The sequence below is a fragment of the Pongo pygmaeus genome, chromosome 1, assembly GCF_028885625.2.
Source record: "Pongo pygmaeus isolate AG05252 chromosome 1, NHGRI_mPonPyg2-v2.0_pri, whole genome shotgun sequence".
Taxonomy (NCBI): domain Eukaryota; kingdom Metazoa; phylum Chordata; class Mammalia; order Primates; family Hominidae; genus Pongo; species Pongo pygmaeus.
Genome location: NC_072373.2, coordinates 195,534,089 through 195,559,810, shown reverse-complemented (window position 1 = coordinate 195,559,810; position 25,722 = coordinate 195,534,089). Strand labels below are relative to the sequence as shown.

Genomic DNA, 25,722 nt, shown 5'->3' with positions numbered 1-25,722 from the left:
AACAGCTTTTAAGTCAGTTCCAGATTTTTCCTTACATTTAGATGTTCTCAAAAATTACCCAGATCACACTCCATTATCAAATTTTATTTGACTTTGAGAAATTGACAGCCCTTCATTATTACTCAGACCAATCAAAACACAGTAGAGTCCCTCCCTTGTCTGTGAGGAGGTAACATTCCGAGACCCCCTCAGTGGATGCCCAAAACCACAAATGGTACCAAAGCCTAGCCTAGCCTACATGGCCTTTTTTTTTTGGATGGCAAATAGCATATACAGCATGGATATGCTGTATCCAACATTCCCACCAGTATCCCATCCAAGGTGGGAAGGACAGGATGCCTCTCAGAAAAGCACACAATTTAAAAATTAATAACTCTGAGATTGTGGTTAACCATGGTTGCAGATAAAGGGATATTACTATATTGTTATTTGACTATGCTTGCTTGTGAAGCGATGTGTGACTATCTCATAACCATCATCTGATAGTTCGTACATACAGAAGTTGGAAATACAGAATGCTATGTCTGAAATCCAGTCAAGATGTAGGTAGTAATTGCTAAATTAATAACATGCTAATTTTAGAAATAAAAATTAGAGTGAAGGCAAATATCTAAAATGGACCATAAAAATTGATCAGTAATTGAGACTGAAACCAGCACTACCAAGTCACAATAGGATCCTGAATTATACTTAATCTGGTTCTGTGTCTGTAATACAGACCATCTTTTTTTTTTTTTTTGTCACTTTGAATACATTGAAGTCAGGAAAATTCTAGAAAATAAATGAATACTAAAAAAGCAAAAACAAAACCAAAGGATAATTAGGATAATGCCTTTATTAACGAGAACGAAACGTTCATTCCTCCTTCCACTCCTTCTCGTTGGTTTTCTGGACACAGCTCACCTGATCCTGCTAATTAAAGGGTATGATTACTCCAAAGGATAGAAGAATCAGAGTTACCAAATTCTCAAACATAACATTATATAACTGTCAAGTGAACTAATACCAAAGAAATCTTATCAATCGGCCTGGCGCGGTGGCTCACGCCTGCAATCTCAGCACTTTGGGAGGCCGAGGAGGGTGGATCACGGGGTCAGGAGATCGAGATTACTCTGGCTAACATGGTGAAACCCCGTCTCTACTAAAAAATACAAAAAAAAAATTAGCCGGGCGTGTATGGCGGGCGCCTGTAGTCCCAGCTACTCGGGAGGCTGAGGCAGGAGAATGGCGTGAACCCGGGAGGCGGAGCTTGCAGTGAGCCAAGATCACGCACCACTGCTCCAGCCTGGGCGAAAGAGCGAGACTCCGTCTCAAAAAAAAAAAAAAAACTTTTAATTAAAGAACATGGCATTAATTGTAAATAGGCAGGGCGGAGTGGCTCAAGCCTGTAATCCCAGCACTTTGGGAGGCCAAGGTGGACAGATCACCTGAGGTCAGGAGTTTGAGACCAGCCTGACCAACATGGTCAAACCCTGTCTCTACTAAAAATACAAAATGAGCCGGGCGTGGTGGAACATGCCTGTAATCCCAGCTACTTGGGAGGCTGAAGCAGGAGAATCGCTTGAACCCAGGAGGTGGAGGTTGCAGTGAGCCAAAATCACGGCATTGCACTACAGCCTGGGCAACAAGAGCGAAACTCCATCTCAAAAAATAAAAAATTAAAAATTAAAGGTTCCCACATTAGTAATGTTATTTTTGTACCACCCAAGGGCCTTTCTGAAGACAGTTTAACAGACTAAATCATTTAACTTACCTAGAAACGTTGTCAGTCTGCTTGTGGCTTCCCTCCCTGATTGACTCACGCTGTGTGATGTCTTGAGAAGTATCTATCCACCTGTAACAAAAAATCTAACTTGCTCACTGCAGCCTCAACCTTCCAGGATCAAGTGATCCCTCCCACCTCAGCCTCCAAGGGAGTTGGGACCACAGGCACACACCACCACACCTGGCTATATTTTTTTCTGTAGAGACATGGTCTATTTTGCCCAGGCTGGGCTCAAGCAATCCTCCCACTTCTGCCTCCCAAAGTGCTAGGAATATAGGTGTAAAGCCACCATGCCTGACCTTCTCCTACATTTTCTTAAGTAAAAAAAGAATCATGGAGTTTTAGATGGAGTCTAAACTTGAATTGAATATTGAGAATATGGCCTTTCCCCTTATTAAGTCAAGCTTTCTTTTCTGTTCTTCTATGATTGTTATATAACCATCCACTTTTTTTGAATTCTATTGTTTGACATTTTTATAATGCCTCTCACTTGCTTTCTCACATACATCCCTAATTTCCAAACAAAAATACAGGGATATTATCTTAGAAAAGGTAAACATCTCAAAGTTTCACCCCACATATCTAAATGAAATTATTTAAATCAAACTCAAAAGCCTCTAGATGTTAAGATTTCTAAAGGAAACTTACTTCATGTGAACGAGCACTCCAACATCAGCCAACATCAATCATTCTTACCTAAAGAATAATAAGAAAAAGTTAATATAAAAGACAAGGGTATAAAATAAAGGTTTGAAAATGCTAGTCAACTTCAAAATTTAAAGAGTAAAAATCCAGAGATAAAGATTGGGGGTAAGTTACAGCATAAAAAAAATAGGAAGAAACTTCATGGTGGGGGGGAGATCTAAAATTAATCTTACATAAAATAAGTAGACACCTGAATTAGAATGAAAACTGTATTTTCTTTAAAATGTAAAAGCCTAACTCTTATTTTCACCGGTCTGAGCACAAGTTTGACTGCAACCCAAAATATACTATCCCTTATGTGAAGGTATGTGACAACGTTGACCTCACCAAATGAGTTTTAACATCAGCTCTTTTTTCATATGAAAGCACATACCCTGCTCCCCATTCAAGTATGTCTTCCATTGTCAGGCGGGCTGACCACCTTCAGCAGGAGTCCTCCAACAGTGCCCAACTCCCCTTCCCACAGTACACAACGCTGCAGTTGTTGTCCTGCAATCCTTTGTATTTACCTCATTCTTTCCCATCTAAGTCCTCACTGAGTTTTAAAGTTAGGGCTGGAAAAGCTATGCCTTACTGGGACAGCAAGGAACCAATTTTTTTCTGAGGGAGAAGACATTCACCTTCACTATATGCCTGGCAGGGCCACAGTGCACAAAACAAAGATCAGCCTTCATTCAAGTTCCAGGTTTTTCTTCCTCCCTGAATGATTACTGCAAAGGGTATATGAAGTAAGAGTTCCCTGTTGCACATGTACCATCCATAAGGGATACTATATCGTTTTGCATTCTTCCCCCCATTCTCCACATTGTCCTATCCTACGTCCAAGCCCTTTTCACTCTCAAAAAAAAAAAAAAAGCAATGTATTTTTTTCAGCACTGGTGTTCAAAAGCAACATTTTGATGGTTAATGGTTTACCAGCAACTGTTGAGATTTCCAGTTGAGTCTTAAAAATCGCCAATCATTATCTAGCAGCAATGACAGATGATTAGGAGCAGTCAAATCCTCTGAATTCTTTCCCTAATAGGCAGCCATTTGAGAACTGCACTAGCTGACATCACTAAAACATTATCAGCTAAAACCAAAACCAAATAAAGGCCCAGACCAACATCCTAGCTCTCTAAAACCTGTCCAAAATCATTAAGTGAAAGGCAGTAAATGCAGGACTGTGGATCATGTCACTGCAGCTGACAATGATTAACAATAGGAGACATGCAACCCCCATTAAGGTTAAAAGTCCAAAACTAGTCACACGCATCTCTTTATTGGGGAAAAGTGAGACTATTATGCATTCTTGGTAGGTTTGCAACCTTGCATGAAGAGCACCCATTGCATTTCTTTCATCTTTCAGAAAGCACCGGTATCTGTTCCAAGGGCCTAACAGTACGAAAATACATTCTGGCATCACACCTCTGAACCCAAGACTGTTCTCATTAAAAATAATTTTGGTTTGTAACAAAATTATGAAATACAATGCAAGCACCTCGGTATAGCATTATTACTGAAACCACTTAATTCCCAGCTTTTTGACTGAGTTTTTTAAAAAAACCCACTGCACTAAGATTCACAATTCATTGCTACATACAAATTAAAGCTAGTAAGAACACACTAACGTCACAAGTTTCTCATTCTAAAGTGCAAAAGCCTAATCATCTGAAAGTGAACAGGGTAAGGCAAAATTAACCCCCCACCCCAATAAAGTTCCTGAAGTCCATATATTATACCAAGTACATTCTCTAAAAATTGTTACTGACTGGTAAGAAATAGACCCGAGTTTTTATTTCTAACACCCAATTACTAAACCACGGCAGCAAGCACTGGCCACCGATTTAATGGATTACGACACACGAAACCCCATCAGGGTTCTATGTAATTTAGTGATATTCATGTCACTAATATTGAGCATTATACTTGACCTGCATTATATTGTTGATATGCAGAGGCTAAACTAGTCATCATTTGCTCTTTCATCTATCAGTAGAGTCCAAAGTTGTTTGCTTGAATGGACTACATGTTAAAGTACAAGTCTGTCCCCACCTTGTGAATTGCTTGCCAACGAGCAAGCTCTTTTTCTAGATACACAGAAGAAAAGTCTCATAGTCATGAAGTTTTCATCAGCATTTATGCAAAGTAAACCACTTGCCAGTTACAGAGCAGAAACATTATACATGAAAGCTCTCTCTCATGCATGCTAACTAAAAACCAGCTCAGAGACCAAAAAGTTGAAATGAGGTCTGGAACAACAGTTGATGCAAAGTCCTAAGCAACAAAAGTTGTGCTTTTGAAGACTTAGGTTTTCTTGTAAACATTTTGGACTATAACATCACATCCCTAAAGCTAAGGGAACCAAATTCAAAAAGCTACTCTGAACATATGCAGTCATCCTACAGAAACGACGATGTCTTATGATTGGGAATGATTCCCAACATGTATTCGACTGTAGTCAAGTCAATGTTCCACACCACCTTCCCCCAGGTTTAGAGTATAGACATATTTAGACAAGTCCCATAACTTGAACTATTCACATTAGATTCCCATCTAAGCCCAAGTTAGTAACAATGGTGTTTTCATGAAGCCCATGTTTTTAAAAATTTTAAATCGCATTACAAAAAAACCTGTACTTTTAGTTCAACTCAACTTGTAGAATTACCAAGATTGCATAATGAAATTACTGATATTGCCGATCTATGGGCAGGTCAGTTTGCTACAATAGAGACTAATTATCACATGCTATACGGTCCATGTCAAGGTGCTAAAAGCACCCTAGTTCCCAAGTATAGTTTAGTTCCCTCTCCCCCACACCACTGATGTGTTCCATGTTATCTTCAGTTACAATGCAACTAAAGGAAACCACACAACTGAGTCAGATATACCAAAGTATCAAGTTTGCACTTTTTATCTGAGAACTGCAACAGCACTGAATTCTGCCTGACAAATTACAGATCTAACCCCACACCCACACAGTTTTGATGTAAGCTAGCTTTACCATACAAGTGTCAGGTGCTGCACTGTAATTTCATTGTCAGAAATGTGATGCCAGAATGCCCACGGAATAAAAGTACATAGCAAGTCACCAAGTTAGATTATATTGCTTGTTACCTACCTGTATGCAGTCGGCAATGAGAATCTTGGAGCAAGCAGGAATACTACATCCGGGTCCTAATGTCCATTGCCATTTGCGGTACTACGTTCCTCACAGTTACGCACTGCAGAAATGCTGGCTAAATGCAGTTATGTAGCAGGCCACTACTTTAATAGTGCATAATTGCAGTCCAAGAACACCAGAAAACATTCCGCCACAACTTAGTGGCTTGCCCAAGAAAAGCCAAGTATCTAAATTTTAATCTGCCATAATATGCCACTTAAAAATTGCACAGGCGTAACGTTACAATTTCCCCATTTTTTAGCTGTTTATATTAGTGGTACAATACATCTATAAAGAGTGGTGGGGTTTGTAGTACTTCTTAGGAGTTTAATTAATGTTCTAAGCAAAGAGGATTATGGTTTCACTAACATGAGCCAATGGGCTATGCTTATAAAATACCTATTAAATACACTGGGGTCTTAACAGTATGCAGTTTTTAAAGATTAGGAGAAGTATAAAAAACAACCAGTGTTCCTCTTAAAACAAAATTATGAGAAAGTGGAGAAGAGGAAATGGGGACAAGTGGTTTCTTTAAATGAGAAAAATGGCTAAAATACTTCAAAATTGCTACCTCCCCTTTCCCACCCCAAGTTTCAGATCGACTTTTAGGAAACTATTAAGATTATTTAAATTCACATTAGGCTAAAAACTATCATATATACATTGAAGACTTATTGAAAGTCTATTTGAGTAAGCTTACAACCCTGGGTACATTGCTGTTTCAGTGATGAAAGTCAAATGTCATTTGAAACTAAGCAACATTATTTGCTAAACAACGTTTAGCAACTCTACAGTCCACAGTAAGGGTATCAAAAGCCACAACTTTCAGGAGATTATCCATTAGCATCCTTCACCACTCTTCAAAGGTACAGTACTACCAAAAGCTTATTTTAGGGGGTCTGTGCCAGCATCCCTTATAAAGAAAGGCATGTAATCTGAAAAATAAACTGAAACATTAATTTTATAGGCAGATTTTCCCATTTCCCGACCAGCCCCCACCCACACACATTCAAAGTTCACCCTCTGTGGGTGTCTCATGAACACCCCTTATTTTCTTGTCTTTAGTAGTCCCTACTATATAATTCAACCAAACTGCAATGGATTCCTTTCTAATCAAGACCCTTGTTTCCGTACAGAAAACCTCTTATGTATCACCAATTAATAACCTGTTTTGGGACAAAACTTCCTCGTTGATATAATCATGGTAAAACTACTCATATTTCCGAGTGTGCTGGTGAATGATATAATGAGCATTTTCTAATGAGAGTCTCTCCTTTAGCACACCACGTACCTGTCAGTCATACAACCATAATTTGGTGAGATGCTTTTATACACTAGTGTTTACTTTCAGCATTATCCTGTTTCCTATGCAGAAAGTGCTCAGATTGTTCCAACAATAGGTCTCCTTTTGTACACAGGCACAATACTAAACTTCAGCATGTTAATAAAGGTTTGACTTAGAATTTTTCTTTTGCCAATTAGCACCAAGAACAGAGGTGAAAAGGAGGAAGACACATTCCATAGTAAGAGTTCTATAATGTACAGATTTGAATGGAACATAACTAAGAACAAAGCCAAACCATTCAATTACTTTACCTACTGTTAGGAAGCTGTTCCTCTAACATATTTACACTGGGAAATCAGGCTCCCATTATACTAACAGGCAACAATAAACAATCTACTTTAATAGTCAAAGTCTCTTGTTCTAATGGAAGGGGGTTCAATGAAGTTGACAATTAACTGACAACACCATGGAAACATTCCAAGCCTTTATGGTGGGAGAAAGGGATATTTGTACTGTGTAGCATGAGCAACTTTCTCCAGATTTAGTGCTACATGATAAACGAAACTATGTAAAAACAAGTTAACAAATTTACAATAAGAATGATTATCTGCAACCCTATTTGTTAACAGTCACCACTAGCTCTTAGAAGAGAACCAATATTTTTATAGTCCTATAGATTTTGCCCAACAGAAGTAGCACAAGGAGATGTAAAAGTTACAGAGTACAAATGTATATATAACTAAACCTACTTCAGTTACTAAACCTTTTTTTTTTTTTTTTTTTTTTTTGAGAGAGTCTCGCTCTGTTGCCCAGGCTGGAGTGCAGTGGCACAGTCTCAGCTCATTGCAACCTCCACCTCCAGGTTCAAGCAATTCTCCTGGCTCAGCCTCCCGAGTAGCTGGGATTACAGGCGCCTGCCACCACTCCCAGCTAATTTTTTGTATTTTTAGTAGAGACAGGGTTTCACCATGTTGGCCAGGCTGGTCTTGAACTCCAGTTCTCATGATTTGCCCACCTCAGCCTCCCAAAGTGCTGGGATTACAGGCGTGAGCCACCACGCCCGGCCCAGTTACTAAACCTTCTTTCTTTCATGTTTTGTTTTTTAGACTACACCCCATCTTTATAAATCACTTGAATACATGAAAAGGCTTCATGTTTAACAATCTTTAATTCAAATGTAAAAGTTCAATACAAGCCATTTATAGGGCTTGAGATTTGTTGGTCTTTTAAAAACAAGAAATGGGGAAATGCAACAAAATGATCTTTCCACTTTTCAAAAGCTTTCAAAAGTAAAGGATAGATCATAGGGCCATAAAAGATCCATTTAATCAAACCCACTTTCACCCCCTACCAATTGTCTTACACCCATTCCACAATCTTAATACATATTCCTGAATGAAGATTTACAGTTCAGCTTTGCTTACATAACCATTTAAGAAATACTTAGCACCAGCGTGCTTCCTATATGCCAAACAAATCATGAAACTACTTCAATATGCATTTCTTCTTTTTAAAACAAAGGGGGCAGTTATTTGTAGAAAGCAATACTTAGCCTCCAGATACATTTCCCAGAAATGGCATATGCCATTCAAAGGCCTAGACACTCTCATGCTTTCAGTGTGGAACACCTAGCCTAATGTGCATAGAAGCATGAATGGCAAAGTTGAAGATCAATATTATAACTATTTTTCTATTTATTTGAAGCACAGTAAAAAAAAAAAAAAAAAAAAAATTGGTACACTTTGGAAATTCAGTGGCACAAGGTACACTGCCATAACTTGAGGGACATTATACAGTAAAAAAGAAAAAAAAAAGAAATAAAAAGGAAAAAAAAAATTCTCCTGTTTCAAACACTGCATTACATAATTTTACCTGCCCAAACAGACCATTTACAAATATTAGGTCAATAAACTGCTAACATCCATAAAAAGATAGCTTTCTTACTAAAATGCAAGAATGTAAAAGATTGGTATCTAAACAAAAAACAAAACAAACTGGAATGAAAACCTAAATATCACATCTAAAATCGGGGTTTTTTGTTTGGGCCTTCGTACTCTTCTCTCCCTCTACCATATCCTGCTGGAGTTCCAGGCCCCATTCCTCTAGGACCCTGTCCACCCACAGGCCCCGCACCTCCCTGCCCAAAGCGCTCAGTACGCTATTGGAACAGTAATTAACAGTTCATTATAAGTAGTTGATGTCCATGTGTGTTAAGTAAATATTTTAGAAGGTTCCGTAGTCAACGTTCGTCGATACAATCACCAATGAGTCGATCCACAGGTACCGGGAACATAGAAAGGAAAAAAGGGTAATTTGAAAATTAGTTTACGATAATACATGCCTTGTGGTATGTTCCCACTTGAGCCATTCTCATACACCTGTTTCAAAGAACAGATCTTCCCTGTAGTGCTAAAAAATTTAAGAATTAGTGCAGATGTGAAAATCCATTCCAAAATGAGTTCTAAGAAATTTCACATCAGATTAACCCACTGAAAAGCTTGCAAACTCTCACTTTCAACGTCTGAACAGGAAATTTAATTTCCAAGTAAGCCTAACAAGCCCAACCAGAGATTCAATTCACTCAATGAAGTGACAAAGACCTACTCACCAGTTAGTGGCATGTGCTGCTTAAGAAACCTTGCGCTTTTCAAGATCTTAAGACACATCTGCTAAGTTGCAGAAATCTTAAAAGGTTGAAAGTTTTAATAAAATGCTACCAGACTACAAAAAGAAAAAGCATAAAAGACTGTAGATTTAGTCACTTAACCGGCACAGTAACTTGATCAAAAAAACTTGTGTTGCCAAATTCTCACAGGCATACTACCTTCCGAGCCATCACTATATAACCAGAGACAATTACGTTCTCAGTACTATTCTATATTGTTGCAAACTAAATGAACAAACCCCACCCACCTTCATCAGTCCATCTTTTCCCTTAGGTCTTTGAAAAGTGCAGACACTTTGCTGTAATTCCATGTTTTAGATACTTCCCAAACAACACCAAGCTAAAGTAACTGCAATAAAGCAGTGAGTGACTTCACTATTCCCATCTAGTTTTAGGTAATTCTGGAGATAGAAGTTTTCGATAGAAACATATGTGCCTTAAGTAGCAGACCCCTCAGGTATGCAAACACAGCAGCCTACACTTTTTCTCATTCCATTTATAATAGACTAGTTACTAAGAGTATTACTCCAAATAAAAAACTAAAATGGCATCAGGGTTTAACTGTTCCTATACACAATTTCAACATTTTTTTAAACAAAATACTATTGAGCTACTCAAAATGACTAAACCTTAATCCTTTGTTTTTCAAAATCTTATAAATTACAGGGTTTTTGGCTCATTGTTCTGTGTTCTACCTCTAAGAGCTTAAAAAAAAGAAAAATTTGGGGCTTTCATAATTATGTTAATTACACCAGCTGAGAACCCAGGAGCTATCAGCTACCTGTTATCTAGAATATAAACCTTTAATTGTGAGAACATGAGGTCAAATTAGATTTTACACATTACCTAACAATCTGTCTTTAGGAAGAATATAAACCAAAATGTTACCCACATACTCTGAAAAATCTCAAGAAAGCCCATAGTATTACATTTTACCCAACCAGCCATTTATAATTCTAACTTTAATTCCCAAAAAGTCTTAGGTAGATTATAAACAGGTGAGGCCCTATACTAAATCTTTATGTTTATACTTATAAAATGCATCTTATGAGCTACACACTGCAGCTCCCCTCCTTTGCCAAAAGCCTGTAGTGAACTCATCACATTCAACTCAGCTATAAAAATGCACTCTCTAAACCCACCAAAATTCAGTCCTAACGATTTGTAAAGCCCTAATGCAGCCACTCATACCAGTTCAACTGATTGTTCTAAGCATCTGACAGGCTATATTCACAGCTGAAACATGATAGCATCAAGAAGGTTCAGATCAAATGCACACCATTAGTATGCTTAAAAATTATTGTTGATTTTTGCTACTCTGTAGCAAAATGGAGATGTCAGTTGATTTTAGAAGGTATACCTACAGACAGGCCCAACAGGTGGGAAACGACGAGTCAAAACACTCAATTCCCTTTTCATAGGATAGAAGCCACACCAAATATAGGTCAAAGTCCTACACATCACTAAAACATGCCTAAAGCTTCAAACTACAAGTCTGATTCCTACTCATGGCAAATACCAGCTTAAAGAATGACAGTTTGCCATTTGATTATTCTCACTTGGATGTAGAATAATCAGATACATTATCTAGCATCTAGAATTTGGATTTGCCATGCACTAGAGTTCAAAAGCACCTAAATCTACTTATTGCCAAAGGTAATTCCACATACTACTAACAGCATTGACTCCTTGTTGGCAACCGTTATCTGTTTGGGTTACCACACACCGAGTTCTTCTATGTTGCCAAAGTATTCCTCAATATTACATATTTATGTATGAAATTGGTAGGGGAAACTAAAAGAGGTCCAGTCACCTACTTAAAACAAAACAAAACAAAACAAAACAAACACACCTAAGTTGTGAAAATGAGAATTTCCTTGGTACTACGTCCCACAGGATACATTACCATGTCACTTCCCATCATGGAACCACTCATGGTTGCTGGTGGAACGCCAGGATTAGCTTCATAACCTATGCCACCACCACCACCTAGAGGTGGAAATTTCTGGCCTCCTGAACCATAGGGATCTAGAAAACAAAAATAGTGGTTACAACTCCACCAGAATACCACTCTCTACTTATATCATTAATTTAAATTTCACACTTACCTCCCATGTTCATTGCTCCTCCGCCACCCATTCGCATGTCTCTTTCCCTCTGCAAGAAAAAAATTCCTTTCAATATACCTGTACTATACCCACAGCAAGCATTCTTAAGAACTGAGAAATTTTCAAGAGTTAAACAAAAAACATGGTAAAGTTCAAAAGTTCATCATCTGAATTATTTTTGAAATCAATATTCTGAAAACTAAGTTAGACTCAATTATCCAAAGACCTATAAAACTTCCTATTCAAGGCCAGGAGCAGTGGCTCACGCCTGTAATCCCAGCACTTTGTAAGGCCGAGGCAGGCAGATCACCTGAGGTCAGGAGTTCAAGACCAGCCTGGCCAACACGGCAAAACGCCGTTTCTACTAAAAATACAAAAATTAGCTGAGCATGGTGGCAGGCACTTGTAATCCCACCTACTCAAGAGGCTGAGGCAGGAGAATCACTTGAACCCAGGAGGCGGGATGCTGCAGTGAGCCAAGATCAAGCCACTGCACTCCAGCCTGGGTGACAAGAGCAAAACTCTCTCCAAAAAACAAACAAACAAAACAAAAAAACCAAGAAACAAAACACAAAAAAACTTCCTATTCAATTAAATCCTCTGACCCATACAAGGAAATCAAACATAATATACTTGGTTAGAAAAAAAGCAGAAAATAACTGTAATTTGATATTAAAATTTCCTGTAATTCCTTTTAGGTACCTGCAAGTTCTATAGACAATTCCAATTAGAAGGCAGTAAAGGTTGACTTACTGGATCCATGTAGCCCATTCGGCTGTAACTTTCCTCTCTTTGGCGCCTCATTTGTTCTTCCATCTCACGTTGACGAATCATCATCTCTTCCTCTCTTCTACGTCGTTCCTCCTCTTGCCTAGAAATACCCATCAGGCACATAACTGAAGAGTTATCTACATCTTTTAGAATTCAATGTGAAGAAACCTAGCAGTTGGCCTAAGAACTAGGTTACAGCTAAAAAACACAAAGGCTTAGAGTGAGTCTAGGGGCACAGTACTAAAGACATTCTGGCAAATAATGTAGGCTTTATTAAGGAAAATCTTACACTGTATTCAGTTTTAAGTGTTAAACCAACACTGACATAATATTTAACCTTTGTATTTTGCCTGACTGACCTGAAAAACTAAGTACATCTTTTCCCTAAATGTCAGAATATAAATGTTAGTGCAGAAATCAAGGCTTAAGGCCAGGGTTGGTAGTTCATGCCTGTAATCTCAGTACTTTAGGAGGCCAGGAGCTTGACACCAGCCTAGGCAATATAGGAAGACTCCATCTCCACAAATACAAAAAAATTTAAAAAATTAGCTGGGGGTGGTGGCCTGTGCCTCTAGTCCCAGCTACTCAGGAGGATTGCTTGAGCTGAGAAGTTTGAGACTGCAGTGAGCTATGATCACGCCACTGCACTTCAGCCTGGGCCCATCTCAAAAAAGGAAGAAAAAAAATGGCCAAGCGTGGTGGCTCATGCCTGTAATCCTAGCACTTTGGGAGGCAGAGACAGGTGGATCACTTGAGCTCAGGAGTTCAAGGCCAGCCTGGCCAACATGGCGAAACCCCATATCTACTACAAATACAGAAAAACTAGCCAGGTGTCGTGACGCAGGCCTGTAATCCCAGCTACTCGGGAGGCTGAGGCAAGAGAATCGCTTGAACCCAGGAAGCGGAGGTTGTGGTGAGCTGAGACTGCACCACTGCACTCCAGCCTGGGCAACAGAATGATACATTTCGAAGAAAAAAAAAAATGAAGGCTTAAACCTTAAACACAATTTTACCTCAATTGCATTTCTTTACGTTTCTGCATTTCTTGATTGTGAAGTTCTTCCATGCGTCTTAATTCTTCCTGTCGTCTCATCAGATCTGAACATTGGAAAATATTTTGGATTCACATTAACAAGATTCTAATAAGGTGAAAAACAATTGACCTTAGCAGCGATGTTCATGCAGAGATCTTTTTACCTTGGCGCAAAAGATTTGCCTGATGTTCATGATAGGCATCTTCCATTTCACTTTCCAATTTGTCTTTTGCATCTTTCATGTTTTTTTCAACTTGTTCCCTTTGCTGTTTTTCCATTTCATCCAAAGACTTCCATCGCTGAGAATATTCGTACTCAAATGTGCCATGCTGGGCAAAACGAGGAGGGGTTTCTCTCTCCCTAACAATACACAAAATTTTAAAATGAACCAATTTGTGTATGCATACCAGAAAATACTTGCCCTAGTACTGGTCTTTTTCCTGTTATATTTCTTGTAAAGAGTACAAAAGGCAAAAATTATCCTGATTCATCTAAAAATATCTTCATAGCAAAAATACTCAGAATACTCAATAAAAGAATACAGGCACTGGAGATAAATCCTACCTTCCTCGTTTTCTAATTCTGTTTTCCTCTAGCCAAATTCCTTACCGAGGCTTATTTTTTCCACCCATAAAAATGTACTCCAGGCCACGCACGGTGGCTCACCCCTGTAATCCCCGCACTTTGAGAGGCCAAGGAGGGTGGATCACCCGAGGTCATGAGTTTGAGACCCATATGGCCAACATGATGAAACCCCGTCTCCACTAAAAATACAAAAAATTAGCTAGGCATGGTGGCGGGCACCTGTAATCCCAGCTATTCTGGAGGCCTGAGGCAGGAGAATCACTTGAACTCGGGAGGCAGAGATTGCAGTGAGCTGAGATCACGCCACTGCACTCCAGCCTGGGAAACAAGAGCGAAACTCCAACTCAAAAAAAAAAAAAAGTACTTCAGCCAGGCACGGTGTGTCATGCCTGTATCCCAGCACTTTGAGAGGCCGAGATGAGCGACTCTCCTGAGGTCAGGAGTTCAAGACCAGCCTAGTCAACATGGTGAAAGCCCATCTCTACTAAAAATAAAAAATGAGCCAGGCATGGTGGCACATGCCTGTAATCCCAGCTATTTGGGAGGCTGAGGCAGGAGAATCGTTTGAACCTGGGAGGCAGAAGTTGCAGTAAGCTGAAGTCATGCCACTGCACTCTGGCCTGGGCAACAGAGTGAGACTCAGTCACACACGCGACTTTATGCCATTATTGTAGGGACAAAACAGGACTGCATGTGAATGTATCCACCTCAGAAACAAACAGCTATCCGAATAACAGCTTCAAATCTTCCTCAGTCTGAGATTTTTTACTAATAAGCACATCCACATCAAATAATTTTGCATATTTTAAGCAAAATTGGAAAATCACTAAAATAAATTTATCCTTTACACTTAAATTAAAAACTGCCAAAAAAGTTTAATCAATCTTACTTTTGATACATTGGATTCTTCTGGGCAAGTTTTTCAGGAAGACCATCTTCATCGTCTAGTTGTTCAAGTGGTTCCACAATGACTGGACGAGGAGTTCTAATAACAAAAATGGTTCCATCTTAGCTTTGTTCCAGTTTTATTGCCACCATCTCATATAAGTTGATAGAAATTATTAGAATAAACAAGACAACTTACGTCGTCAGTAAGAAAACACCTTCACTGCATCGTTCAAATGCCTTTCTTGCTGCTGGCTTAGAAGCAAATTCAACAATGCCTTTCCCTGTAGATCTTCCACGATCGTCCACTATTACAACAGCCCTTTCAATAGGACCAAATTGGCTAAAGGCTTCTTCCAACAGTTCATTGGAAACATAAGGTGAAAGATTACGAACAGAAAGGGCAGCAGCATGTGTGGCAAAGCGAACTCGAAGCTGTCTACCTCTCATGGGTGTATCATCGAGTTCGGCTTTGGCAATTTCAGCCAAAGCTCTAGATTCCTGTGTATCAGAGACACTCATGTTAATGATCTCCAAATTGGTTGATGTCTACTCTTAAATTGTCATAAGCCTACTTCCTACTCCCTTTCTTCCTTCAGCTCAGTTCGAGCATTACCTTTAGGCAGCACCCACTAACACCACTTAGTTTACCCACCCCACCCCTCTTTTCTCTTGGGTAGCAACAATTATGCATTATACCGCACGCATATTTTTCCTGTAAGAACGGTGAAAAATCTAAAAGACCAATTTATCCTCCCCAGTTTAAAAACCAAGCCTTCAGCGTTTGTAGTGACAAAAAAATCCCCCACCCCTTTTAATTCTACATAAAATCAAACAATTACACTCACAAGCTTAATAAATCCGAATCCTTTGCCTTTGTTGATAAAAACTTCTCCTGGTTCTCCATATTTAGCAAACAGTCTTTTGAATTCATCCTCCGTGATATCAGCAGGTAGATTCCCAACAAACAACCGACATCGCTGTGTGTAAGTTTTCTCTCCAGGCCTCCTCAAGAGAGACAAATTGGCTTTAAACCCCTAATGAAAAAGGAAAGAAGTTTTCAAACATCAGAGACCTCTGCAAATGAAAATCCCCAAGATAGTACTTGCTTATCTGAAACTTATCAGTTGCCTTTCTGTTCCGTTTGGTCACAATCAAGGTTTTACTATGTGAAATTTCTAACATGAGCACTATCTTAACATTGAAAAAAGGGCCCTATCATCCAGAATGTTCGAGAATAGACACACTTCCCCAAAGAGTAGACGTCAATCAGCAACTCTGTCAGCCACATATGTTGAGTGTCCCTAACAAAATCTAAATAGTATGAAAATTATAATAGGAAAATAACACTTAAGTCCAAATGCCACTGTAGCCTACACAATCTGCGCCTGAGCTTTTACGGAACTTCCCGGTTCTCTCCAAACCTACGCCGCACGCTCTGCACTACGCCAGTACCAGGGACAGGCTACCTTCTGCAGGGCCGACCACCGCAGCCCGGCGCTTCCTTCCGAAAGGAAACCTCCCCTAGCTTTCCGCCCGCCAGGAGAACAAGGCGCGGCGGAGGCCAATCCCCCGCCGACCGACGGCCCCGCAGGCCGCCCCGCCCCCGCGGCGACGCGCGCAGGCGCCCCTTCCGGCGGCCGACAAAATGGAAGCCCAGCGCGGGGGCGGGGGCGGGGGCGAGGAGGGGGCCGCCGCCATCTTAGGGGAGCCGACGCGTCGCTCCCATAGACACTCACCTCCGAGTCCGAGATCTTCTCCTCGCTGCGGCCGCCGGGCCCGCCGGGCGGGGGCCCCTGGTGATGCTGCTGGTGGTAGGGCGGGTGGTGCTGGCGGCCCCCGCGGGGCTCCCCGCCGCCTCGATGCGGCGGCTTGGGGTGGCCGCCAGGAGTGCTTAGGCCCGGGCCGCCACCTGGCTTCGGCCCGCCAGGCATTTTGCCGCCTTTGGGACCACCCGGACCTGGGCCCTGCTTAGGCCCTGGACCCGGGCCCGGGACTGCCGCCGGCGGAGGCGGCGGGCCTCCGGCCTGAGGAGGTGTGGTAGGGACCCCGCTGCTTGGCGGGGTGGGTGGCGGCGCCCCGGGAGGGGCCGAGGTGACTGCAGGCGGCGGGGTCGGAGTCGGGCCTGGCCCGGACCCTGGCGGGGCCCCCGAGGTTGGTGGAGTGGCGGGCGGGGCCGAGCTGGAGGCTGGCGGCGCACTGCCTACTCCGGGAGCGGGGCCGGGTCCCTGAGCAACGACGGGCTTGGAAGAGTCCTGCGGCGGTGGCGGCGGCTGCTGCTGCTGATGCGGCTGTGGATGCGGCGGCGGCTGCTGCGGCGGCGGCTGCTGCGGCGGTGGCTGTTGCTGCTGTTGGTGTGGAGGCGGTGGCGGGATCGGAGGCTTAGGGCCGCTCTGGCCCGGGCCAGGACCCATGGGGCCGCGATTCTGATTGAGGCCCATGCCGGGCGGCGGAGAACGGAAGTCGTGGAGGCCGCCGCGGCCGCCGCCTCCTCCGCGCCTGTGGAAGCCACCACCACCACCGCCACGACTCCGGAACCGATCCCGAGACATGTCCGTGGTCAAGGGGCGGTCGAGGCAGAAGCGAAGAAGACGCTCAGGAAACGTGGAGGCCACCTTGCTCCTCACAAAATGGCGGATGACACAGGCGGCGCGCCGCCTTTGTCCTCGTCTTATATAGGCCAGCTGGCATGGCTCCGCCTACTCCGCGATCGACAGTTCCAGTAGCCAATTGCAATTACTATGCTTGATGACACTAAGTTGCGAACCTCTGATCTTTCCTATTGGCCTCTGGGTGAGAGGCGGGAGGCATGGAGGGACTGAAGTTTCCAGTTGGCCAGTGAGCGAAGAGGGCGTTGGGTGTAGGCCACTATGATTTGCTAGGAGAAATTTGAATGGGTATGCCAGGGCAATTTTCACTTGCGAGCAAATAACCAGGGCCCTATCCGCTCCTGGGGAGAAGCGTTGGAGGTCTCTTCTTTTTTGATTGTCCCTAGGAGCAATCTGCTGATATCCTTGCCCAGAAAAACAGATGTTTTCCGATTCGAAGTCAGAAATCGAGTGCCTGCTATCTACCCTACCTCGTGCCAACTCAATGAAAGTAGAGAAGTAAAATCTTACCGATTTCAAACACACGCAGTCTTAACTGATTTCATTATGGAACCTCATAGGAATACAGATTTATTGTAGCAGCATAAACTTTTCAATAGGCTTCTGTGGGTGCGCGCTTTGTTCAAAAAGAGCCCTTGTGTGTATGTGTGTTTATATACACGTCTACGAATACCAATCACAGGAGTAATGTAAATATTCCACTCAACACTTTGCGAACAGACTAAGGTACTTATAAAAAAGTACAATGTTAGGCTGGGCGCTGTGGCTCACGCCTGTAATCCCAGCACTTTGGGACACCGAGTCGGGCAGATCACCTGAGGTCAGGAGTTTGAGACCAGCCTGGCCAACATGGCGAAAACCCGTCTTTACTAAAAAATACAAAAATTTGGCTGGGTGCGGTGGCTCACGCCTGTAATCCCAGCACTTTGGGAGCCGAGGCGGGTGGATCACGAGGTCAGGAATTCGAGACCAGCCTGGCCAATATGGTGAAACCCCGTCTCTACTAAAAATACAAAAATTAGCTGGGCGTGGTGGCGTGCGCCTGTAGTCCCAGCTACTCCGGAGGCTGAGGCAGGAGAATTGCTTGAACCCGGGAGGCAGAGGTTGCAGCGAGCAGAGATTGTGCCACTGCACTCCAGCCTGGGCGACAGAGCAAGACTCAGTCTCAAAAAAAAAAAAAAAAAAAAAATTTGCTGAGCTTGATAGTGCACACCTATAATCCCAGCCACCTGGGAGGCTGAGGCAGGAGAATTGCTTGAGCCCAGGAGGCGGAAGTTGCAGTGAGCTGAGATCACGCTATTGCACTCTAGCCTGGGCGACAAGTGCCAGACTGTCTCAAAAAAAAAAAAAAATTACAATGTTACAATGTCTATAGGGTATTAACCAGTCAGATGCATCAATTATTTTTCTTTTATTTTCTTTTATTTTTTTGACACAGAGTCTCGCTCTGTTGCCCAGGCTGGAGAGCAGTGGCACTATCTCAGCTCACTGCAACCTCTGCCTCCCAGGTTCAAGTGATTCTCCTGCCTCAGCCTTCCGAGTAGCTGGGACCACAGGCGCACGCCACTGCACCCAGCCAATTTTTGTATTTTTAGTAGAGATAGGGTTTTGCCATGTTGGCCAGGCTGGTCTCGAACTCCTGACCTCAAGTGATCCACCCACCTAGGCCTCCCAAAGTGCTGGGATTATGGGAGTGAGCAACCACACCCAGCCTGTATTTCACAGTCTCCAGTTTCTTTGAGGTCCACAGACCTTTTGGGGAATCATTCCTCCCTCAACATTAGCTCATAGCTTATTATCTTCTTTTCTGCCTCTAACTCTCTTCATTCAAGATCCAGGCGGGACCAGGTGCGGTGGCTCACGGCTGTAATCCTAACACTTTGGGAGGCTGAGGCGGGAGGGTCACTTGAGGTCAGGAGTTCGAGACCAGCCTGGCCAACATGGCAAAACCCACTCTCTAGTAAAGATACAAAAATTAGCAGGACGTGGTGGCATGCACCTGTAATCCCAGCTACTCGGGAGGCTGAGGCAGGAGAATCACTTGAACCCAGGAGGCGGAGATTGCAGTGAGCCGAGATCACACCATTGCACTCCAGCCTGGGCACAGAGTGAGACTCTGTCTCATAAAAACCAAAAAAAGATCCAGGCAGATGACCCACCCAGCACCTAATGCTCAGTTCCTTACCTCCTCCATTAGTATTTTCTTCTAGCCTGTATCACCATCCAGTCTCCCATCCTCCCCTCATCACACTCACCCCTGTTTGTTATTACCAGTAACTGCACTATCTCTGAAATCTTTAGTTCAAGCATTCCTCTTACTGATCATACCTTTTCTTTCTGGCTCACATAACATAGTAACCTCATGATTCCTTTTATTATTTTTTTTTTCTTTTTTTTTTTGAGACGGAGTCTCGCTCTGTCACCCAGGCTGCAGTGCAGTGGTGCGATCTCGGCTCACTGCAACCTCCGCCTCCCAGGTTCAAGCTATTCTGCTGCCTTAGCCTCCCGAGTAGCTGGGACTACAGGCACGTGCCATCATGTCCAGCTAATTTTTTTATTTTTAGTAGAGGCGGGGGTTTCACCATATTGGCCAGGCTGGTCTTGAACTCCTGACCTCAGATGATCCACCCGCCTCAGCCTCCCAAAGTGCTAGGATTACGGATGTGAGCCACCATGCCCTGCCCCTCTCCTCATATTTCTTTGAGAATATAACAGTCATCGGAGAGGAACTTTCCAACCCAACTGGAAAAGCCAGAAGCCTACTTAAATTTGCCTTGTCTTTCTTAATCTTTGTCCCTCATACCACGAAAAATGTGTCTTTGCCCCTATCAAAGGGCAAACCCATGGCTGGTCTGAGTGCAGCGGTGTTTACAACTAATTGATCACAACCAGTTACAGATTTATTTGTTCCTTCTCCATTCCCACTTGACTGGCACTATTAAAAAAAAAAAAAAAAAAAGCAAATCCTCTTCTTGTGCTATGGATCCCATCTCCACAAGCCTTCACCAGAATTTTTCTTTACTCTATCAATTACTTCTATTGAATCATTACCATCCCATTTCTTTTATCCTATCTCATCTTTGCTCCTCTTTGTAACAAAACTTTTTTTTTTTTTTTTTTTTGAGACGGATTCTCACTCTGTCACCCAGGCTGGAGTGCAGTGGCATGAGCTCGCCTCACTGCAACCTCCGCCTCCTGGGTTCAAGTGATTCTCCTGCCTCAGCCTCCTGAGTAGATGGGACCACAGGCACACGCCACCATGCCCAGCTAATTTTTGTATTTTTAGTAGAAATAGGGTTTCACTGTATTGGCCAGGCTGGTCTCAAACTCCTGACCTCGTGATCCACCTGCCTCAGCCTCCCTCCCAAAGTGCTGGGATTACAGGCATGAGCCACCACGCCTGGCTTTTTTTTTTTTTTTTTTTTTTGAGACGGAGCCTTGCTCTATACCCCAGGCTGGAGTGCGGTGGCCGATCTTGGCTCACTGCAACTTCCGCCTTTTGGATTCAAGCGATTCTCCTACCTCAGCCTCCTGAGTAGCTGGGATTACAGGCATGTGCCACCATACCCAGCTAATTTTTTTTGTATTTTTAACAGAGACAGGGTTTTGCTGTGTTGGCCTGGCTGGTCTCAAACTCCTGGCCTCAAGTGATCCACCTGCCTCGGCCTCCTGAAGTGCTGAGATTATGGGTGTGAGCCACCGCACCTGGCCATGTTTGTAACAACACTTTTAAAACAAGTTGTCTACGCTCACAGTCTCCATTTCCTCACTTCTCTTTCCTCTTCAATCCACCCCAGTCTGTCCACACTACTCCTCCTAAACTGTTGTGGAGGATACCAATGATTTCCATGTTGCCAAATCCAGTAAACACTTATCTATAGTCATCTTTGTTTACCTGTTAGCAACATTCAACATATATAGTAATCTGTCTTTTTTGAAGCACTTTGTCTCACTGTCATTCTGTGACACCACACTCAGGATTTTTCTCTTCCTGCCTCACTGATCATCCCATTTCCTCCTTGTAGGACCTCCAAGCATTGAAATATTTTAGGACTCACTTCTCGCCGGGCGCGGTGGCTTACACCTGTAATCCCAATACTTTGGGAGGCCAAGGCGGGCGGATCACGAGGTCAGGAAATCCTGACCATCCTGGCTAACACGGTGAAACCTCCTCTCTACTAAAAATACAAAAACTTAGCCGGACGTGATGGCGGGCGCCTGTAGTCCCAGCTACTTGGGAGACTGAGGCAGAAGAATGACATGAACCCGGGAGGCGGAGCTTGCAGAGCCGAGATCGCGCCACTGCACTCCAGCCTGTGTGACAGACCAAGATTCCGTCTCAAAAAAAAAAAAAAAAAGGACTCAGTTCTGAGATATCCAGCCGTTTATTAGACATAGCCACCTGGAGACGACTTAGTTGATATATCAGATTTATTTATTTATTTTTTTGAGACGGAGCCTTGCCCTGTCGCCCAGGCTGGAATGCAGTGGCGTGATCTCCACTCACTGAAACCTCCACCTCACGGGTTCAAGTGATTCTCCTGCCTCAGCCTCCCGAGTAGCTGGGACTACAGGCACGTGCCACCACGCTTGGCTAATTTTTTTTTTTTTAATAGAGACGGGTTTTTGCCGTGTTGGCTAGGCTGGTCTCAAACTCCTGACCTCGAACAGCCTCCCAAAGTGCTGGAATTACAGGTATGAGCCACAGCACGCAGCCTATTTCTTCACTTGTCTATTGTCTGTCTCCTCTGTTGGACTGAAACTCTGAGTTCTTTAAGGCTGTATCACTGGCACCTAAAACAGACACTAGCACAGAGATAATAAACATTTGTTGAGTGAATGAATAAATAAAAGCATAATGGTGAAGAACAGGCTGTTTCCATCTGAGCAGGGTATTGTTCCAAGATCTTTCACTTTTCTGACACACTTGCTTTTTGGGGACATTGTAAGGATTGTGTGAAGTGTTTAGTACTTTCTAAGTGTTCAGTAAAGCCAGGCGCACTGGTTTGAGCCTGTAATTGAGCTCCTGGTTTCGAGCTCCTGACCTCAAGTGATCCTCCCACCTCACCCTCCCAAAGTGTTGGGATTACAGGCATGAGCCACTACGTCTGACCGATATATCAGATTTAATATGTCCAACTTGGAGCTGTTGATTTTATCAACTGAATCTATTCCTTCCCTCAAACTCTCCCAGCATACTAAATAGTACCACCTGGTTGTTTAAAACAAAAACCTAGAATTGGTCCTCTTTATAAAAATCCAAAGATTGGTTCTACCTCCAGAGTATATCTTGAATCCTCCCCCTTTACCACTACATACTAATCTTCTCCATCTCTATGTCTCACGTAAAGTCCTGCAATCACTAATATTTCGGTCTTCTGATCCATTCTTCACATGGCAGCTAGAGTGTTACTTGTTTATTTGTTTATTTTTTTTTCTTTTTGAGATGGAGTCTCACTCTGTCACCTAGGCTGGAGTGTAATGGAGCGATCTCAGCTCACTCAAAAAAAAAAAAAATCAAATAATGTCATTTGTTTCCCCTATTTAAAGGCCCTCAATGGCTTCCGGTTGTTGTTAGAATAAAATCCAAATGCCTTAGCAAGGTCTACAAGTCCTGACTTGGTCTGACCCCTACCTGCCTTCCCAGTCTTATCTCCCTAGTTCCCTACTCTATTTGCACTAAGCCCTAGCTATTCTTTTTTTCTTTCTTTTTTTTTTTTTTCTGAGACGGAGTCTCACTCTGTCGCCCAGGCTGGAGTGCAGTGGCGCGACCTCGGCTCACTGCAAGCTCTGCCTCCCGGGTTCACGCCATTCTCCTGCCTCAGCCTCAGGAGTAGCTGGGACTACAGGCACCGACCACCACGCCCAGCTAATTTTTTGTATTTTTAGTAGAGACGGGGTTTCACCGCGTTAGCCAGGATGGTCTCGATCTCCTGACCTTGTGATCCGCCCGGCTCGGCCTCCCAAAGTGCTGGGATTACAGGTGTGAGCCACCGGCCCTAGCTGTTCTTAAGATTTATCAAGTTACTTTACCTGTATGTTTTGCCTCAGGGCATTCGCACTTGCTCTTTACTCAGCCTGTAGTGTTCTCCCCACTCGCCCTGCCCCGGCTCTTTGCACAGATATCTCTTCTTAATCTTTTTTTTTTTCCTTCCCTGCTTTATGGAATGATCTCTTCATCCTCCTATCTGAGCTTGAAAATCACCTCAAAAAAGTCTTCTGTGCTCATCATCACATCCAAAGTAGGCTCCTCCTCTCTGTTGCAACATCCTGTATGTAATATATACATTATAGCTGTCTTCACAACTTGTATTTTCTTGTTTATTTCTTTTTTCTTTTCTTTTTTCTTTTTTTTTTTTTTTGAGACAGATTCTCACTGTGTCACCCAGGCTGGAGTGTAGTGGCACAATCGTGGTTCACACACCCAGCTAATTTTTGTGTTTTTAGTGGAAATGGGATTTCACCATGTTGGCCAGGCTGATCTCAAACTCCTGACCTTAAGTGATCTGCCAGCCTCAGCCTCCCAAAGTGCTGGAATTACAGGCATGAGCCACCGCACGCAGCCTATTTCTTCATTTGTCCATTGTCTATCTCCTCTGTTGGACTGAAACTGAGTTCTTTAAGGCTGTATCACTGGCACCTAAAACAGACACTAGCACAGAAATAAACATTTGTTGAGTGAATGAATAAATAAAAGCATAATGGTGAAGAACAGGCTGTTTCCATCTGAGCAGGGTATTGTCCCAAGATCTTTCACTCTTCTGACACACTTGCTTTTTGGGGACATTGTGAGGATCGTGTGTTTAGTACTTTCTAAGTGCTCAGTAAAGCCAGGTGCACTGGTTTGAGCCTGTAATCCCAGCTATTCAAAAGGCTGAGACAGGAGGACCACTTCAGGCCAGGAGTTTGAGACCAGCCTGGGCAACATAGCAAGACCACATATCTAAAAAAAAAACTAAGAAGGAAAGTTATCTGGGCATGGTGGCAGGTGCCTGTAGTCCTAGCTACTTGGGAGACTGAAGTGGAAGGATCTCTTGAAGCCAAGACCCAGGAGTTGGAGGTTGCAGTGAGTTGTGATGGTGCCACTAAACTCTATCCTGGGTGACAGAGCAAGATTCTGTCTCTAAATAAAAGTTAAAAGTTTAGTATGTGTACCAAAAGAGTAATTATTTAATACTATAAGTAATATCTACTTCAAATAATAGCCAGTATCAAAATAGCCAAAATGAAACTGATCATTTAGTTTATGCCGTACAATGTAGTAAATACTTAATATTGAATTGTGTTTTCGTTTTTGGTATTGTTTTGTTTTGTTTTGTTTTGTTTTGTTGAGATGGAGTCTTGCTCTGTTGCCCAGGCTGGAGTGCAGTGGTGCGATCTTGGCTCACTGCAACCTCCGCCTCCTGGGTTCAAGCGATTCTTCTGCCTCAGCCTCCCAAGTACCTGGGACTACAGGTACCTACCACCAGGCCCACCTAATTTTTGTATTTTTAGTGGAGACAGGGTTTCATCATGTTGGCCAGGCTGGTCTCGAACTCCTGACGTCAGGTGATCCACCCGCCTTGGCCTCCCAAAGTGCTGGGATTATAGCTGTGAGCCACTGTACTTGGCCTTAATATTGAATTCTTATTACAACTCTGAGACTTATGGTATCATTTTCTCATCTTTCAGATTAAAAAACCACCATTACTGTAATCCAAGGTAACATTCTTTCTCTCTCCTTTTTATTTCTTGAGAGGTGGAGTCTCATTATGTTGCCCAGGCTGGTCTCGAACTTCTGTGCTCAAGTGATCCTCCCACCTCAGCCTCCTGAGTCTACAGGCACAGGTCACTATGCCCAGCCAAGCTAACATTGTTTTGTTACATCCAGGATACACATTGGAAACTAACAATGTAACATGATTTCTCACCTAGACTTCTGCAAAAGCTTTCTGACTGGTCATCCCAATTGCCTTCCTCCTTCCTATTTTCCAGGCAGCAAGCAAATTATCATCTTTAAAGGCAAATCTGATGCTTCAGTTCCCCTCTTTTAAACTCCTTATTGTCTTCCTATTGCCCTTAGAAGAAAAAACAACCTCCTTAACTCCTATGATGTCCTCCATTCCCTGGCCATCCCATTCCTCCCCAGCCTCATCCCTGACTCCTGAATTCTTTGCTGTAGTCACACT

The 25,722-nt window shown here is 42.9% G+C and overlaps 1 protein-coding gene across 7 annotated transcripts; it reads right to left on the bottom strand.

Moving 5' to 3' along the window:
• Nucleotides 1-817: 817 nt before the first annotated feature.
• Nucleotides 818-18,065, bottom strand: SFPQ (splicing factor proline and glutamine rich). Of its 7 annotated transcripts, none has more exons than XR_010126669.1 (13): nucleotides 16,685-18,065; nucleotides 15,794-15,982; nucleotides 15,145-15,446; nucleotides 14,950-15,045; nucleotides 13,639-13,835; nucleotides 13,455-13,539; nucleotides 12,424-12,541; nucleotides 11,671-11,719; nucleotides 11,469-11,590; nucleotides 5,571-9,055; nucleotides 2,414-2,461; nucleotides 1,754-1,834; nucleotides 818-912 (listed from the first exon to the last, which is right to left on the bottom strand). XR_010126669.1 is itself a non-coding variant. In XM_063666031.1 (11 exons), the coding sequence occupies exons 1-10, from the start codon at nucleotides 17,495-17,497 to the stop codon at nucleotides 2,438-2,440; spliced, it is 1,995 nt and encodes a 664-aa protein (XP_063522101.1). In that variant the 5' UTR covers nucleotides 17,498-18,065; the 3' UTR covers nucleotides 818-1,834; nucleotides 2,414-2,437. The 7 variants fall into 7 exon arrangements, 2 of the variants coding, with proteins under 2 accessions (XP_063522101.1, XP_063522092.1); XR_010126670.1 differs by having other exon boundaries at nucleotides 818-909; XR_010126671.1 differs by lacking the exon at nucleotides 1,754-1,834.
• Between the last annotated feature and the right edge of the window lie 7,657 nt (nucleotides 18,066-25,722).

Excerpts from the sequence above, each read along its gene's own strand:
- SFPQ (XM_063666031.1), bottom strand. The coding sequence starts at position 17,497 with ATGTCTCGGGATCGGTTCCGGAGTCGTGGCGGTGGTGGTGGTGGCTTC. Across the intron at positions 15,447-15,793 it reads GATTCGGATTTATTAAGCTT|GAATCTAGAGCTTTGGCTGA; the intron begins GTGAGTGTAATT and ends TCTGATACACAG. Across the intron at positions 13,540-13,638 it reads GGCAAATCTTTTGCGCCAAG|ATCTGATGAGACGACAGGAA; the intron begins GTAAAAAGATCT and ends TCCAATGTTCAG.